Below are 16,324 nucleotides of genomic sequence, written 5' to 3'. Positions count from 1 at the left end.
TGCAGAGTATGAAGTAGAGGGCTTTCTAAAAGCCCTGAATAACAAAGAAAAAGTTGGCGTAGCAAAGTTCCTCTTCATCAAGGACTATACCAATCATAACATTCCAGTGAAACTAAGTCATAGGCTTAGATTAATCCAAGGAAGTATATACTAGGATGACGCTTGAGGAGGGTGTTGAAAGCAAGCCTTAAATCCTAGTACAAATGTTTTGGTATGTAAACAGCCTCTCAGTAAGTGTTTGTGTGTTTTTGTGTGGATCACCTCTTAGAGGGGCACATAATATCTAGATATTTTGTGCGGTTTGACATAAGCAATAATGTCATAGCAAGCGAAGTCTCATTCACACTTGATTTATTATAAGTAAAGTACACCAATCGAAGCTATATTGTGGGTGAGTTGTGCTGCAATAAGATGATGGGGTTGTGCTTAAATTGATATTTACATGAAAGCAGTTCTTTCTAAAAGCTAGATGCAATTCATGTTGAGAGTCAAAGATTCTTCAATATTAAATTGCTTAAAAAACAATAGAATAGAGACAAAAACATGATATTGGGTTCAATTTGCTGTTGCTTAAGAGTGAGTCCATGCTTTTTCTTAGTGTATTTTAATCATGTTACTTGAAATAACTTGTGGAGCTCAAAATAGCTCCCACTTTTACAAAGATATCGACATCAACAAAAATAGCTTGCTTTATTAAACGTGCAAGCCAAACTACTCAAATTAGGTATAAATCTCAAACCATATGAGTGTGTGTATCTTTTGTAAAATTAAATTGCATAAGGAAGCTTTTACATATCTAAATAAATATATCCACTGCCAATAAATATGTATGTCACCTAAAATGAAATAAATGACGTATGCTATACAAAATTAAATAATAATCCACCGATACCTAAAGTTGAGTGTCTCAAAATCTTCTTGATCACCACTACTTGTCTTCGTTATCCAACCCAAGGATCTATACTTACATCAACTATGCGAATCAATTAATAAATTAATTCATTAAAAGTACAAATAACCATATGAAACTTAATAAATCAAGATAATGCAACTGATACTCACGCATATACGGAATTACCCACATACGTGTAAAGTAAGCAACTATCATTCGGATTTAGAAAGGTGTCTCAATCTAAATCCGTCTAAGAGAATTCATAAATAATGACAAACATGGGAATATTCAATTCCATGAATTTACTTCTCATAACATGTCCCAAGGATAAGAAGCAAGTGTCCTCAGTTGTCACAAAATCGAAAATAATCATGGGCGAGTATGAATATAAGATGCAATCAAGGATGGATAGACAACGAGGGTATGATCAAGGAATCCGTCGATATTCAAAGTTGAGTGTCTCAAAATCTTCTTGATCACCACCAGCTCGCCTTCGTTATCCAATCCAAGGATCTATACTTACATTAACTATGTCAATCAATTAATAAATTAATTGATTAAAAGTACAAATAACCATATGAAACTCAATAAAACAAGATGATATAATTGATATACATGCATGTACGGAAACACCCGCGTACATGCTAAGTAAGCTACTATTGTCCAAATTTAGAAAGACGTTTCAATCTAAATCCGTCTAAGAGAATTTATAAATAATGACAAACGTGGGAATATTAAATTCCATGAATTTACTCCTTATAACATGCCCTAAGGGTAAGAAGCAAGTGTCTTCTGTTGTCACAAAATCAGAAATAATTATGGGCGAGTATGAATAGGCAACAAGGGCATGATCAGGGAGCCATTGAGTCTCTTTAATGGAGTGATCTTTATACTTTACTAAATATCTGTGATAAATTTTTTCTCTTGTTGTTGTTGTTTGCTCATAGTCTAAAATAATTTTAAATTCTATGATCTCAGAATCTTCAATGAGTAATGGAGGGTCATTATAAAGTGGATATCATAGTCAATTCGAGGATTAAACTGAGGATGAAAGGGCATGCTAAGATAATATCACTAGTGTGCAGAGATGCAATCAAGAAATTTCTTCTCTTTATGAGAGCCAATGGTAATTTTGAACTATCTAATTTTCTTTAGTATCATTATAATGTGTATCTTGAAATGAAGATCTGACCTATGCATGTGTCTCTAATTGCAATTTCTTAACAACACGTTCATAAATAAAATCGTGGGTGTTTCTTACAACTTCATGACCAGTAATTTAACTCTTCATGTCAAGCAATGAATAAGCTGAAATAAGGTTACTTGGTACATCGTTTTGGTGGTGGTGACCATCGCTGTGTAGCATATCTTTGACCAATCTAGAGCATAATCACCATCTTCGTTAGGCACCTCCTTGATGTTGTGAAGCTGAGCAACTGTTCGTTTAAAGGTCTTCCAACATTGAGTAGCAAAGTGACATGGTAGATTGCAGTCGTAGCACGTAGGGCGAGGCTTCTTGGCAATGTTAATATTGTGACTCATAGGCTTGGGTTAAATTACATTGATATGATCATTAACAACCTTTAAATTTTAAGTAGGAGTATTGCGTGTATTAGTAGGGGCTACCCAAAGCTTTCTATTCGCATTAAAACCATTAAAAGATCGTGATTCAAGAAGTGAAAAAGATTACTGGTTGTTATTAAAACTCGAAGTCTGTCAATTATTTGAAAAAGAGGCATTGAATTGTCGAGTAAGCTTGTTTAAATCTCTTTTGCATTCTGCATTATGTGTTAAGGTAATACCATTATTCAGTGAAGTAGGCTTGAACATGTTTATCTCCGCTTGAATAGTATCTTCAAGACCATATTCATAACGATGTTGAATAGTAGCTTCAGACACGTCTTCAAGCATACAAAGCTGAAGTAGAGTTTGCTAAAACTTCTCTATGTATTGAGGAATGGTCTCGCAGTCGGACATAGACAAAGCATCCTATGCACGATGAGCTTTGAGTGGAAACTGTGTGGTAAAAAGCTGGCCTTCAGCTTGTGTTGAAATTCCTCCCAAATAGCAGGCTTGTCAAGGCTATTGCGGAGAACATTCCACGATAGTGATGCACGATCAACCATATGGTTGGTAGTACGTATAATCTTATGTTGTTCTGAAAAAGTCTCTTTAGAGAAATAATCATCCAATTGACTTTACTATGTAAGCATAAGGCGAGTATTCTTTTTCCATCAAGTTTGATAAAAGAAAAAGTACGACGGCTAATCTTATTGTCCTTTTTAGTTGTGTGAGCGTCGAAAGTAGCCTTAATGATCTTGGTGGTGTGTGCGTCTTCAGAAGCAAGAGTAGAAACTTCATTACCGACAAGGCATTGCTTGAGGATGAGGCGTTTTGGTTGCTTATCTTAAGTTATTAACCAAGGAGTTGAATTTGATCTTCAAAGGTCGGTTTTGGTAGTAGAGAATGGGAGAATCCACCATCTCGAACATTAGTAGCTTCATTGTTGGTGTTGTTGTTGGCGGCTTGATTGAAATCGACACTCGAATCTATTTGATGTGAAGTGAAGAAGTTTGATCCGGCTTGGTTAAGTGGCTTGAAACTTGTCCAATTGCTTTGCCTTGTCTTTGTCAAATGCCTCATACTAAGAGGGTCCATAATCCGTATTAAGGTCCATTTCATAGGTTTAACGGGGGAAGGCATTGGTGCCTGCAAACATCAAAGTTGAGCTACAAGAATGGAAAAGACAGCAATTGGCAAGACGTGGTTGTGGGCCTCTGCGTGAGGATATTGAGGCTAGTAAGGATACATGTGATGCATCAAAGAGAACACGATTGGGTACAAAGGAAGATGTACAGAGCCAACCAAGATTCGGGGGTGCGGGTAGTTCCACTCCCATAGCAACACGAAGGAGCTTAGATACTACATGCGTGTGATGGTGGTTAGAGTTATTTTTGTGTGTGTGTGTGTGTGTGTGTGTGTGTGTGTGTATTAGTGTGTGTGTATGTGGGAGCAAGTTCTTAAGACCTTATCCCTTTTAAAGGGTGGATTTGGGTCTTCTTGTTCTTGTACGTGAGTTTCTTTCATCTCTCTCTGTACTGTACCACACACTGTATCCCCTTTGTAGCTCTTGAGCTCTCCCTTGCGGTCTTCTTGTTCTTGTACGTGAGTTTCTTTCATCTCTCTTTGTACCACACAGTGTATCCCCTTTGTAGCTCTTGAGCTCTCCCTTACAGCTCTTGAGTAGCTTGTATAATTGTATTTTATACCATGCCCGAGCCTTGTATTTTTTTAACACAGCGATGATGTATTATGTATTATAAATCACCCTCCAGCACATGGTTTTATAGCAATGTATCTTTGCACATATGACATCTCTCCATGTCATCACTGATGACATCCGTAAGACCTTCCTATTCTCATGATGTCATGTACCCATGTATGTACGTGATGAGGTGGAGAAATTGATGTTCGAGATGCATGACAATCATGGAGCATTCAGGTGATATGGTTCTCTACACGACTAGAGAATCATGGATATTGAAGATCATCAAAGCAATCATGGCACGCATGTGATGATGAGAGTCCATCTAGGTGGTCTACTGTGTCTTGATGTGTGACATGCACTCTCATATGTCATAAGGAGATTAAGCCATGGGGACGTAATCATTCCTTGATCTCACACTCATCCTCTACCATCTAGATGTAATGCCTATGTCTATAAAGGCTATCCTATACCCATCCTTGTGTTTGTATCAAAGGGGGTTCTTTTCCTCTAGTATGTCCAATCCTCACCCATTTCCCATGGTTGGCATTGAAGGGGGGTGTTGAGATACTACAGGGGTGTGATGGTGTGTGTGTGTGTGTGTGGGAACAAGCCCTTAAGAGTCAAGACCTTATCCCTTTTAAAGGGTGCATTTGGGTCTTCTTGTACGTGAGAGTTTCTTTCATCTCTCTCTGTACTATACCACACAGTGTATCCCCTTTGTAGCTCCCTTTTTTTTTTCCCGAGAGAAAGATCCTTCAATTAGTTAAAGAAAAAACAGTCACAAATGGCTAAGTGCAACCACGAAGGACTAAATACAAACTCGCCTCATATAAGGGTGGGAAAACAAGTGATCATAAGGGGGAGAGATGCCTCCTCCGGCTAGCCGCTCTATGAGAAGGCTCTCTCATACAGGGGGAGGGGGGGAAACAAACACACAGGTGGTTTGTAATGCCAAATGGGGTCACCGCCTTTATCTGTGAGGTAAGGGCCAGGCCTCCGCAATCTCAAGAAGGCTTCACGTCGCTTCCGCATGCGGTCAGAACCTCCCTGCAGCTTTTCCCATTGACCACGGAGGGTGTGAATGATGTCGAGCTAGATGCCGCTGATGGTCTCAGCCGGCGGAGTGTGGGTACCCTCAATGGCCTCGCTACATCTAGCACGCCAGATGTGCCAGGCTGCTATGCTATTGCAAATCTCCCATCGCTGACATGAGCCTGGTCGCCAAACACCTGCAAGTGGGGTTGTGACTGGTACTACTGCAATACGATGGTGGGAGACCTGAAGGGCAAGGCCTCCCTCATCCACCTCGTAAGTCCTGACCACTCTAGCCTCGGTGGCCCAAGTGATGGTATCCAAAGTGATGATCCGGGTCGATGCCCTGTCCATAGCGAAGATGCGGAGAATCCGCTGCCAAACCTCCTGAGCCTTCGAGCAATCCCAAAGACAATGTCGCTGGGACTCCTGGGGGTGGCCGCACCTCGGGCAAGCTGTTGACTGACCTATGATTCCCAAACAAGTACCCACCGCTAGACTCCTATGTGTGGTTAGCCAAAAAAAGAGAGAGATCTTCCTCGGTCGAAATCTATCCCAAAGCCTCTTCCAGAAATCTGCATATAAGTGTGTATATCTTTTGTATAATTAAATATGCATAAAAGAGATTTTGTATGTCTTCCTTATCCAACCCAAGGATCTGCACCTACATTAACTATGCAAATCAATTAATAAATTAATTGGTTAAAAATACAAATAACCATACGAAACTCAATAAGTCAAGACGATGCAACCGATACTCTCATGCATTTATGAAATTACCTACGTACACGCAAAGTAAGCTACTTTGCCGCATTAGAAGGGCATCCCAATCTAAACTCGACTAAGAGAATTCATAAATAATGACAACGTGAGAATATTAAATTTCAGCTCATAACAATTCATTTGCTCATTTATATGTGTGCAACATCAAGCCTTAGGAATTACATGCGTGTGGCTTTACATTGGCCACCACGATTGTGAGTTGCCAGATCTTCCATTGACATTCGGCCGGTCTCTTGCATATTGCGGCTATGATGTTTGTTGGGGAATCTTTTTTTTGATACCAGAGATTTATTGTTCATGTGATGGTGAGTGTCGTTAAATTTACTTATTGGTGAAGCCGGAAGTAAAGTGGAGGAGTTGGTAAGCTAGGTTGTGGCTTAGAGAGAGGCTTTGAGAGGGGTCGGAGATAGGACGAGAAAGGGAGCAAAGAGAGAAATACGTTGAAGGTAAGAAGATAGAAGAGGAGGGGTGTTGGCACACTGGGCCATGGGTTAGAGATAGGCATTGAGGGGGGTTAGAGGTAGGAGGAGAAATGGCTAGGAAAGATACCTTATTTTTGCTTTATTGTAATGCAATGAAAGCTTCAAATAACTGGTGTTGAAAGTTTATGTTGAAAATCCGGGTACACCAAGATGTTGTTTCAGAGAACTACTCTCAACACAAGATATCAGATGAAAAAAATGTGAAGTGCCAAAAAATGTTTCCATGGCCATTATTTAGTTGCTTTTTGCAAAAAAGATATAATTTGTAAATTGTACTTTCAAAATAACTTCAATAAAATTTTAAGCACATTACAAATGCAGTACAAAAACTCACCTTGTATCAATAAAGACAAGTTTTTTTTCACATCTCCTTGAAGATGAGGCTAGTACAAGATTTTTATGTTATTTTTAGTATTTAAAAATTGTAAATTGATTAGATACATGATTAAAAAAAAAACTTTACCATAGGTAGATGCGTGCTAACCAAACATTCTCAAGAGTTTCATGGATTATAAGTTAATTTGCCTTTTCATTTCTAGCTTAATTACAAGACTAGTGGTAATAACCTTCTAAGGTGTAATTTACTGTTGTGTGTTCTGTTGGAAAGCCACAGCCAGATAGAGAGGGTTAGGGTTTCAGCTTACAGCCACACAAAGATGGAGAGAAACACAATACATAGATGTTGAGAGTGATAATCATTGGAGGTGATAGAGTCAACCTTCCACATATATCCATAATAATAATATGAAAGTACAAAGCAATAGATAGAGTGTCCCTTCACCTTGGATATCCAAGGGAAAAAACCACATGAAAAAAGTGTCCTTCGTTAGGTTCTATTCACATGTAGCACTACCATAAGTGTGCATTTGCCTTCAAATCTCCCCTATAGTGTAAGTGTGAACCTATATAAGGTAGCAGATCACTCTCTATATAAGAGCAAGCTTAGAGCTTTTCGAAAAGCTTCAAACTTCTCGCAAAGCCTTTGTAAATAGATCTGCAACATTATCTTGTGTAAGGCAGTAAGATAAACTGATCTCCCTTGCATGTAATCTCTCTCTGACATAATGATAATAGATCTCAATGTACTTGATACGTGCATGAAATATGAGATTTTGTGCCACGGCCATAGCACTCTGGCTACTATCAGTGAGAATAGTAGTGGGTGTCTGTTGACACTTACGAAGATAAGCCAATAATCTACTTAGCCATACACAATCTACCGTAGCAATGAAGGCTGCTTTGTACTCAGCCTCGCAGGTAGACGTGGCAACAGTGGGTTGCTTTTTACTCCACTGAGATATGCATGAACTGCCAAGGGAAAAACAAGTCCCTCTGGTGGATTGGTGGATTGCCTGGTATCATTATCACCAGCCCAATCTCAATCACTGTGCATAAAGTTGCAAGTTGCCGCCAGTGAGGTGATAGCTCAAGTGGTGAAGGTGTTTGCGTAGGACCAAGGGGTCTTGGGTTCAAAACCCCTCTTGGTGCTTTCTCGACGGCATTGCCTACGAGTGGATAAATAAGCGCCTACGGGCGGTGAAAAATTGGTAAATATGGGAGGATCTTGGGCCAAAGGCCAGTATAAAAAAGAAGAAGAAGCTACAAGTTGCCCCTTAGGATGGAACAAATCAATATCTAGGACAGGTTCAACACCTCTTCTCATAGAGAGATTGAGAGAGGTGTGAAAGCCCAAATATGAGGGAGGCAAAGAATTCAAAGTATTGGTGACAAACTATTTGTTTGGGATAATCTCATCAACGTTCAATAACTGTTCTTTCACTTTGGTGAGGTGTGGTGAGGTGATTTGTCATAGAGTCACCCTCATCCCTAGAAAGAGTATCCAATTTCCTCTTCAAGTAGGCAAACCTTGCGTCGTTGTGTACGCGATACATTGCTTCCAAAGTGTCCCATGCAAGCTTTGCTGTCTTGTAGGATCAAATGTGCGGAATGATAGACCTTTTGACAGAAAGAGCTATTAAAGACATGGCCATCTTCTCTACTCTTGTGTAGGAACAAGATGTTCTACCTCATCTCCTGGAGCTCTTTCAGCAGCACCCCATTGAGGTGTTGCGGTAGGTGGGCATGTGTCATCACCACACACAATGCCCCAAAGCCCTTTTGGCTACCAGCTCCAAAAGTTGTATGCAATTTTGGCCCCAATTTGTACTGAATTGCATGAATTTCAGAAAAGCCGCAAAATTTGTGACTCTATAGTGTAGTACCTGCAAGCTGAAAGCCTCATCAAATTCAGAGATTCAAAGTAGACCTTTGACTGAACTCTGAACATAAAGCAGCTGCTGATGGCTAGAGAGCAGCTGGGTGACGTCATGCTAGTCGGGAAGCTACTTCAGGCGGAGGTGGTGACCTGGTCGGGTGCAGGTCGGCGAGGGACTTCAGGCGACCACACAGTAGCTGAGTCAGCAAGGAACCGATGGAGACATGGCACGGTGAGGCGAGGCGACAGAGACGGCATGTAAGTGACGGCAACGGAGTAGTACCTGAAAATCACATGGAAAATGTTCCCTTGCCACATCAGCCCAAAAGTTTGTAGTGCTGCCCACTGGCTTGGTGGCGGTGGCTCTCCCCGCACTAGTGGCGCCCAGCGAGGTGCGGAAGTGGTTTACTCCATACTAGTGCCAAGGGGGGCTGAGGAGGGGGGTGGCACGGAGCTGCAGCGCACAGGCGGGCTGGGGAGAAATATGCAGCGCACAGTCTCCTCAGAGAAGCAATGATCAAAAGCTGTACACCACCAAGAGAAGTAGGCCACGCTTTGATACAAAATGTTGGAAAGCCACAGCCAGACAGAGAGGGTTAGGGTTTCAGCTTACAGCCACACAGAGATGGAGATGGACATAGTACATATATGTTGAGAGTCAACCTCCCACATATATCCATCCATAGTAATAATATTTAAGTACAAAGCAATAGATAGAGTGTCCTTTCACACTGGATATCCAAGGAGAAAAACCACATGGGAAAAAGTGCTTGGTTAGGTCGTGTTCACTCGTAGTGCTACCATAAGTGTGCATTTGCCTTCATGTTTGTGAAACTTTGCTCATACTATGAAAGACCGTCTTTCATGGCTTTCTTTGCAGATTATAACCACACCTAATCAGAGTATAACGAGAGCATTACAACCATTGAAAGAGCAAGCGTTAGAAGCGGCCGGAATGCGTGATCTTGGTCTACTCACCGTGAGGGCTGAGGAGATGGTCAATTCAAAATCTGTCATTGAGATTAGGGTTCATTGCTCTGAACTAGACAACAAAGATGTTTTTTCGAAAACTGTAAGTTTTTTCTTATAGATGCTTTGATCCTTTTGTTACATTTTCTCAGCCTTTTTGTTATGTAATGGGAAGTCCTTGCCCTTGCAAAGTTAGCCCATGTCTTGACTCATGGTGGTGTGGTTAGGATGCTTTCTTGTCAATAAGCAAGAGAATTGAGGATGGGTCTTTCATACCAGTCTATAAGACAGAAGTGAAGAGGAATAGCTTGAATCCAATGTGGAAACTGATCAAAATTACCCTTCAGCAGCTGTGCAATGGGGACATGGTAGAAGCTTGCTTTGCGTGCAATGATTCAAATTATTCATAAAGGAGGGTGTATAAGCTCATTTATTACTTGAATTTTGCAGGACTGCCCACTTAAGATTGAGTGTTTTAATTTCAATGGCAATGGAAGGCATGACTTCATTGGGTGAGGCTTAGCAAATTCGCTTCTCTTTGTGTTGGACAATGCAAGGAGCATCCAAATACACTTCCTGCTCATGAGATTTTATGTATTTCTATCAGGGCATTCCAAACATCATTGAATCAACTTCTAGATATTGTAAAGCATGAACCAACTGGAATAGACCTGGAACGACACTCTTCGGGGTATTCATCAACTAAGGTTTGTGCTCTTCCGTGAGGGAAATTATTGTCATGCTGCATTGTTGCATGTCTTTATTGTAAGCTCTGAGTGCAAGGCTATTGGCGTGCCGGCGACGGGCGTGCGTAAATGGTAGGTCTAAGCGCTTTTTTTTTTTCCCTTTGTTTTTGCTAAGAGACATATTTCTCTCTCTCTCTCTCTCTCTCTCTCTCACACACACACACACACACACACCCACTCACCCACTCCAACACACAAACCAAATAGAAACTCTTCTAATAATGAGTCTATATCCTCTAATAAATGTGCTGCTAGCTGCTTCTTTTTTTGTATTGATATGATTTGATATTCTGGTCATTGATATTACTATTAATGTAAAACAATCAATAGCAAATTGATTATTTGGTATTATTCAATCATGATATTAAATAGTATTTCAAGTTCTTTCAAAATGAAAGGCAGGGCTATCAAGAATCGATTGTTTTGGTTTTTTTTTTTTTGTGTGTGTGTGTTCATTACATCTTGCCCCTGCATGTCACCAGGTTGGGGGAAAGATACATATACAGCAATGTGCTATATCACTTCGGCATAGCTTTTTGGACTATATTTTTTCGGGATTTGAGCTGAGCTTCCTTGTTGCCATAGACTTTACTGGTAGGTGCTATTTCTGTTATTGCGCTTGTACATTTATCGAGAAATGAAGTGGGGTATGAACTCTTAGGAAGCTTGATTTTAGCAACTTCTTGAGCTGGAAAAACACCTCATGATTCAATCTGCACAATGTTGCCACTGTGCAAGTTGATGTTTGTTTAGTGAACTAGGCCTGCCCGCCTGTATTCCTTTTTGATTTAGTTTATACCACACGTGAAAAATGTTCACAATTCTGAAGACTTTTGCACTTACGTGAAAGAGCTGATGATGCATTGCACCACTCTTTCTGCAGTTTGTTTTTCACATGGGCATATGGGCGACATTGCTTCTCTTGGACTCACTATGGCAAGGATATTTTTAGGATACATTCTTTATTTTGTTGGTTCTCTAAAATTGTCATTGAGATCCAGATTATTATAGGCATACTCGGGTTTACAAGGGAGAGTAAATGCTTCAGTCAGTACAGGAGGGGGAGATGCTGTGCCGCTAAAGGAGGATAGTCGTTACCAGAATGTGTTCTACTTTAGCATTTTCAAAGAGAGGTCGTGGCTTTCAGACTGGTATTTGTTAAATGTTTGCACTGCCATCTCGGCCACGATTCTATGATGTGTTCAAAAGCAGAAGACAATTGCCATTGCCACTTCTCAAGAGGACATGATATCCACACACAAGTCTGATACTATGACCCTGTAATATGCTTTTTTCCATTGCCTTGTATTCAAATGTACTTTGCAGGATTGGGTCTCATAAAGCTGCATTCAGCTTCCGAAGATGATAATTTATCTATTTATCTCTGTGTGTGCTTGTGTGCATTGCCAACACTGTATCTTCTCTACAGGAGATAAACTGATTTATCGGAGATGACATTTGGTTGATACATAACTACACGAGATGGATTTAGCAAAAGACGCCCCAAGCCACTTTGCAGTGACATCAAATGGCCTCAGCTAGATGCTAGGCTACCTTGAAATACACGTGACACATGCACTCAGGATCTCCATGGGGCATTTGAGGGTTTCTTCACATAGCTTGACATAAAAACAGGGGAGAGGTAAATATGATATGAGATAACTGCCAGCTATGAGTAGCTTAGTGTGTAACATGCATGAGATAGAGATGTCCTATGGGTGCCGAGATTCCTTTGTTTGTTTTGGGAGGGATTTAAACCTTCTCTACTGTGTCATTGAGTATTATGATCAGAGGTGTGACCCTCTAGTAAAATGAGATGCAGAGACACAGACAGAGACGAACTCATCATACATACGGGGAGGCAAGCACCTCTCACATTCTCTTTTCAGAGTGCCATGTCAGCACTTAGCTAGTTAGAGAGGTAAATGACGAGGATGAGGAAGAACTACAAAGTTGCATGACTAGAGGTCACCTAGAGCAATCACGACCTCAGGGGTACCCCGAGACAAGTAGCTGCCTCACATGATTGGCATTGCATATGGTGAGACCTGAGACTCCATAGAGGAGGATCTTTGTGAGTCGCACTGTTAAGACATGATAATCGAAGTTGGACGCGCCCAACAGTGAAGGAGGACCCTTTTGATCTTATTGGGTCTCCAGAAGAGATTGCCAAATGACTACATAACTACAGTAGTCAATGATGATGATAGACCCGCCACCCTGCCAAAAACTAGTGAATCTAGTGGTTTAGTTTCCTTTTTGATGTTTTCCAATAGGATCTTGGAGAATCTCCTGCCACATTATTCGTACTCATTGTGTATCTATTTTGTCCAATCTGCCAATCCGCCTCTCTTCTAATGACTTCCTTTCTCTCTCTCTTCCCCCCCCCCCCCCCACACACACACACATTGCATTGGACATTTTGGTGGAAAAAAGAAACCACTTACGCCCATCCTAGATCCTCTCACTAGGGAAACCTATGCACTAGATTCCATCCTTAAAGCAAGAGACCCCATATATAACTATAGGACCATCATGATGGAATACACTATTGTCAAGATCTATGTTATGTTGAGATATCAAGCTTAACTAGTGCTGATATGGATGACACGCTAGGATGACACCTCCACACTTCTATTGGCATGGTTGATGAGATTATGGTTGATATACTGCCAATGGTTTACACGTTATATGACCACCTTTTTGGTTACTTGAGTTATTGTATAGTTATAGTGTCAGCTTATTTAGTCGGGTTCACACTATGGAACTTGTATGTTTTAGTAGTAGAGTACTTTTCCTTATACTATGTACTCTTTATCTTTATGTTGTGGTTGTAGAGAAGAGAGAAGAAAATCAAAACATCCATCTCGCTTGTGTGCTAGTCTACTCTTGTGTGGGTGTAAAGAAGTTTGCTTGCAAGGCATAACGAGCTCAAGAGGCAATCAAGAGAAGCTAAGGGTAACTCCATCTCTTTCTTTTTGGTTCACATGAAGTGGAGCTATAACAGGTTTACACCATTGTTGGTTATTGTTTATGTATCTATCAGACATATTTGGTGTAGGTGAAAGTACTGCAGGTAACAATGTCAAACAATCTATCCCAGGTTTTTAACAAGAAGCTGAACAAGAACAAGCACCTTGTGGGATTTGAACTTCTTCATGGCAAAAGGATTTTAGTTTTTCCTTAGGTGACGAGAAAGAGTCCGAGCGTCTGGAAGATTATTCCACTTCACAACAGGTACGTACTTTAAGGCATGGCATGGGAGGGCCAGCAAGGTTATGTATTGGTTCTCTATTAGTGTGTTTGATTCTATGATTGATCATATATAGGATGCAACGATACCTTGGCTAACTGGTATAGCACAAGTACCGAGGCTAAGAAGATGCAGTTAAAGTAAGAGAAGTATCATGTGCAAAGAAATAACCTAGGTATCAATGATTACTCATTGAAGATTAAAGGACTTGCAAATGTTCTCGTCTCTATTGGAGCATCGGTTGATGATGACGACCTAGTGTAGGTCACTTTGAATGGACTTGAAAAAGACTTTGATTAGTTTTGGACATCTATCCGAACTTAGGAAAAATTTTCAAACTTTCGGGACCTTGTAGCCCTTTTGATTAGTGATGAGATTCATGTTGGGAATAAATCATCCTCCAATAATACGGAGAAGCATGCCTTCTATACAAATACATGCAGAGGAAGAGTTGGCTGAGGTGCAAGCCATTATGGAAATAAGAATTATGGACAACAATAACAGGATTCCAATTCGCAAAGAGGTGGTAGAGGCCACTCTAGAGGTAGGGGAGTCGGAGAGGCCAAGGTGCATGGCAAAGAAATTATAGTGGAAATAGTATAGAATACTGTTACCTTGGCAAACTACGGCATATAGCAAACTATTGCTATAAAAAACATAATTATATAAAAATTGTGAAGTTGTAGTAAGGGTATACATCGTTAAGTAAGCAAGCTCAAGATAGAAGTGAGCAACTTTTTGTGATGCAATATATGCTTAGTTTCATGACTACAGATGCACCGAATTCAAGAGATGTATGGTATGTTTATTCAGGTGTCATTAACCACATGACTAGCCATGGTAAGTGGTTCAAAGGATTAAGGGATTTGAAAAAAGTAGGTTATGTATAGATATGTGATGATACATCACATCCTATTGTGTACGTTGGGAAAGTGCCTTTGTCTATTCAAGATGACAAAATCAACTATCTTGCTAATGTACTTGATGGGTTGAACATAACAAAGAACCTGATTTCTGTTTGAGCATGGTCTGCGAGTGACGTTTAACTTGCTATGTGAAAGATTTCAATAACCAGTGCCGCTTAGTTGCAAAGGGAAACAAAGCTGGCTGAATGTTTAGCATGCCTGAAATGAAGGTTGGTTTGTTTGCACATGATACATGTGTGATTGCAAAGATGTTGATATTTGACATAAACGCATTGGACTTGTCAATATTTAGCAATTGAAGAATGTTGAGGCCTAAAGTATCGTTATGGGTTTGTCAAAGCATCTTAAATGAGGATAATTAGCTATTATGAGATGTGCTATATTTGGCTCCTAGTTTATAGGAGGCCTAAATAAGTGACTTTATGAGTCAGTTTGAGAGAGAGCTTCTCAGACTTGGACTTGGGGCCTTGAGATTACTCTATGCTTACATCTAATGGGTGTGTGGTTTGGGATGCCAAGGACTTAGCACTTGGAGCCATGTCTTTGATGCTAGTGTGAGGTTGTGGTCCTCAAAGGTTGGGCATGCTTTAGTGTGAGGAGGACGCCTCTCTACGTGGGTGGAAGATCTGAATCTGGGTGCACATGAGAAGAAGATTCTAGCTTTTTCTTTATATAGCATAGGAATGTTAGTGCTGGCTAGTAAAGGACACGTGGTACTTTATCACTTAAAAACAGGCCGACTTTTGAGGGACGCACATTTGAGATGCTTTTTTTGGGACAAAGTATGCCTTTTTTGGGGAGTGTGGTCATACTATGCACAAAGATATCTGAAGTTGACCAGAGATAGTGCTTTTTGATGTCCTAAACTCCATGCGTTGTGTTTCCTTCTTGTGCATCTCCTCCCTCATCACCTCTCGCTTGCCATAAGTATCTCATCCCGTTATCTATTGCCGATACACTCTCTACAGGTGCTTTTTTTTCTCTGAACTGATCTATCGCGGAGTATATGGACACCTCAATTACATCTGTGGAGGTACATGGAACCTCGCCGGCCTTTCTGTGCAGAGACTCAACCCGGAGTAGCTACTGTACCGGTTGCCCTTATACAAAGTGGTGACATTGTTCAACCCAATATACCACATGTATTCCCTCAATATGTGGGACAGCCTTTACTGGAAATAAAAAAAGGTGTGGATCCCAATTTTCTTCAAGCTTTTTCTCAGTTTGCTGCTCCGTATTCACAACAGTGGTGACGTTGTTAAACCCAATATGCCACAAGTATTCCCTCGGTATGTGAGACCACCTTTACCGGCAATACAAAAAGGTGTGGATCCTAATTTTCTTCAGGCTTTTTGTCAGTTTGCTGCTCCTTATTCACAACATGAGGGCTATGTACAACCTCCTCTACCTACTAGACAGCCATCACGTGCTCCTCAACCTTTTGCATGGGTTCCTTGTACCTCATTGTACTTTCACTTGCAAGCTTACCATCTCTTTTAATAGCAAGGGTATCATCAAATTTTTTGGCATAATAATAGATCTCATCAAGAGAATGAATATGGTTCGGGAGATCCTAATTATGATAATCTGGTGGAAGGCCGAATAAATATAGCACGTAAACCAACACATGTTGCTCCTCAAGTGCCAGATCTTCCTGGGAATAGTTGTCCAGGCTCTTCTTTCCAAACAACCGACGAAAGTTGTCTATTGTTCAACCCAATATGCCACAAGTATTCCCTCGGTATGTGAGACCACCTT

General features: G+C 40.6%; 1 protein-coding gene across 11 annotated transcripts in view; it reads left to right on the top strand.

Annotated features, from left to right (window-relative positions):
- Positions 1 to 16,324, top strand: part of LOC147621353 (protein BONZAI 1-like) — a 56,744-nt gene that overhangs the window by 28,598 nt on the left and 11,822 nt on the right. For all 11 annotated transcript variants that reach the window (XR_015269813.1, XM_086824084.1, XM_086824089.1 and 8 more), the window contains 5 exons: positions 9,553 to 9,744; positions 9,869 to 10,009; positions 10,092 to 10,153; positions 10,249 to 10,348; positions 10,870 to 10,981. Coding sequence is in view for 10 of the 11 variants with exons in the window: in XM_086824084.1 (XP_086680210.1) it covers positions 9,553 to 9,744; positions 9,869 to 10,009; positions 10,092 to 10,153; positions 10,249 to 10,348; positions 10,870 to 10,981 (607 nt within the window). In the remaining variant the exon portion in view is untranslated. The remainder of the gene's footprint in view (positions 1 to 9,552; positions 9,745 to 9,868; positions 10,010 to 10,091; positions 10,154 to 10,248; positions 10,349 to 10,869; positions 10,982 to 16,324) is intronic.

Source organism: Cibotium barometz, chromosome 30 (genome assembly GCF_041138505.1).
Source record: "Cibotium barometz isolate CiBa-2024 chromosome 30, ASM4113850v1, whole genome shotgun sequence".
Classification (NCBI taxonomy): domain Eukaryota; kingdom Viridiplantae; phylum Streptophyta; class Polypodiopsida; order Cyatheales; family Cibotiaceae; genus Cibotium; species Cibotium barometz.
This window is presented reverse-complemented; position numbering and strand designations above follow the sequence as displayed.